Here is a 2,340-nt window from a genome sequence, read left to right as displayed (position 1 = left end):
TGATCACCTTCAAGGGCTACGTTTGGCAAAGGATTTTTATTTTTATTTTTCTTTAAAAATTCAACTTCCTTTATACACATAACCAAACAACATTGTTCACTTTTCTTGTACAAAAAATATAGAAATTTTTTTTTTTTCTACTTTATATCATATCAATCAATTTCTTCATCTTTTCTCATCTCAAAACCCTTTACCAAACGCATCCACAATATTTATAATTAAGTAGAGACAGGGAAGCTGAATACTCTTGCCAAGATATAACAAGAGGAATGAATCATATATAGATTACTCAACAATATTTGATCTTATTCCACACAACAATATGCATAAAATGACAAATTTGCCATGCCCATAAGTTTTAAAAATAACAAGTAAAAACAGAAATCAAACACTCCAAGCAGAAGAATATGTAATAGAGATGAGCAGATCATATCCCCTCTTGCGCAGCACACCCATGCCATGCTGCCCACAGAAAATCTTGTCATTCTCACCATTACTATATACAAATGAAGTAGCATGCATGTTTTCAATCAATAACAGAGCTTTTAAGGTAACTCAACATGCCATAGTTGTTACTGAGGTTACTCTATTATCCTGAAGAGATATAAAACTTTCAAAAGCATCAACCAAAGCTTTCACCTTACTCTTCCTGCTCAAAGCAAGCTTACTTGCAGTCTCTTCGATCACATTATTATACAAACTCTGACCATCTCTCTGTTTTCCTTCCACATTTTGGTGTTTGAGAACAACTTTCTCAGCTTTCATTTTGCTACCATTCTCAATGTCACCAATTTCCTTCCTCCCAGAGCTTCTCCTTTTGGTACCTTGAACGTTAACATCTTTGAATCTCCGAAAATCTTTGTCGGATTTCATTTTTGTACCATTCTCAATCTTTCTGGTATTGCCTATACTGTTCTGGATCTCACCAACCAATCTTACTGATGATCGCCTAAATTTGAGTCTCCTTAGAGTACTGTCCTGATCAGAATGAAGTTTATCAACCACCTTTCCTCTCTTAAATTTCAGCTTTCGAGATGGGGAAGCTTTGAAATCCAAGCTAACTTTTTTTCCACCCTTTCTGGGCCTACTCTTGTATTCCATCTCTGCATTTGTTGTTTGCTCCCCATTTCCAGTTATATTGGCACCATTCTCTTTGCTGTGGGAAAGTGTATGCCTCGAGCTTTTGTTCCCAATGGATAGAGAAGAGAATGGAGGTGGTGCACTGAATCCAGATCCAGTGCGTCTCAAGCAATTCTTCTCAGAAGATGTAGGCGACGAAGAGCCATGGATGCCTGTTCGAGCATGTTTCAGGCTTTTGTGATCTTCAGTGGATAGAGACAAGTCGGTGGTTTTGCTCTCAGTGCTTGCTTCAATGATGTACAGAGTCTTCTCCGGAACAACATCACTGCTGGGCTGCTTGGGTTCGATTTTAATAACGTTATTTTCATTCTTAGTACTGTTCATACCTGAAACTCTCCTGATAGAATGCTTTGGGAACAAGTAAACAGTTGGTGAAATCCAACCCTTTTTCTCACTCATATTTTTGGAGGTTCTCAACTCTTTGCCTCTGATTTCACTGTTCCTTTGAATACTTAAACTTCCCTCCACAGGGGGAGAAGAAAATGGCTTTGATTTCACATGCTTCAACTTTTGATGATCGCTAGCATTTTCCACAGAAACTTCTTCCTTGATGACAACAGGGTTACTGGGTTTCTGGGTCCTGGAATCTGAACAAGGTTTGGGACTGATTGCTAATTTCTGCTTCTTCTTCTCAGCTGAAGTCATGACAGCATTTTCAAGACAATCTATTTTACCTCCCTTAGATGTAACCATCTTTCGAAACGAATCCCTTGCATTGTTGGATTGATCAAAACCATGTTTCGTTCCATATTTGCACAAATCATGGCAGCTGGAACCTGGTGAAGCTGTGAGATAACGAGAAAGAATCTTTGCTCCACTGCGTGGGCTATCTAACATTCCAGTAGAACCTCTCCTTTCATGGCCGCGTCCAACCGTAGTTTTTTTGGGAGTAATTGGTGGAGTCTCACTCCTCCTTTCATGGCCACGTCCAGCCTCTGTTTTTTTTGGAGTTGGTGGACTCTCGATGCTCTGCTCAGCCATTAATAACCAAATTAAGCGGCAAACTCACAAGCCTGCAGAATATATATATATATATGAGAATTTCTTTAGAGAGAAGGTGGAGGAAGAAAAAAAAGACACTTCTTCAAATTTCTAAATTATATTTGGATTTGGCTTAGCTGCTAAAAAAAAAAAAAAAAAAAAAAGGAAAAACTTTCCTTATAATTCTTAATTTTTCATCACTTTTGCAATTAGACTACT

The 2,340-nt window shown here is 38.0% G+C and overlaps 1 protein-coding gene across 1 annotated transcript; it reads right to left on the bottom strand.

The window, feature by feature from the left end:
- Nucleotides 1–555: 555 nt before the first annotated feature.
- On the bottom strand, nt 556–2,121 carry LOC133876072 (uncharacterized). The gene has a single exon (XM_062314366.1). The coding sequence runs from the start codon at nt 2,119–2,121 to the stop codon at nt 556–558; it is 1,566 nt and encodes a 521-aa protein (XP_062170350.1).
- Between the last annotated feature and the right edge of the window lie 219 nt (nt 2,122–2,340).

This window comes from Alnus glutinosa, chromosome 8 (genome assembly GCF_958979055.1).
Source record: "Alnus glutinosa chromosome 8, dhAlnGlut1.1, whole genome shotgun sequence".
Taxonomy (NCBI): domain Eukaryota; kingdom Viridiplantae; phylum Streptophyta; class Magnoliopsida; order Fagales; family Betulaceae; genus Alnus; species Alnus glutinosa.
The sequence above is the reverse complement of the archived record's forward strand: the minus strand, read 5'-3'. Positions and strand labels throughout refer to the sequence as shown.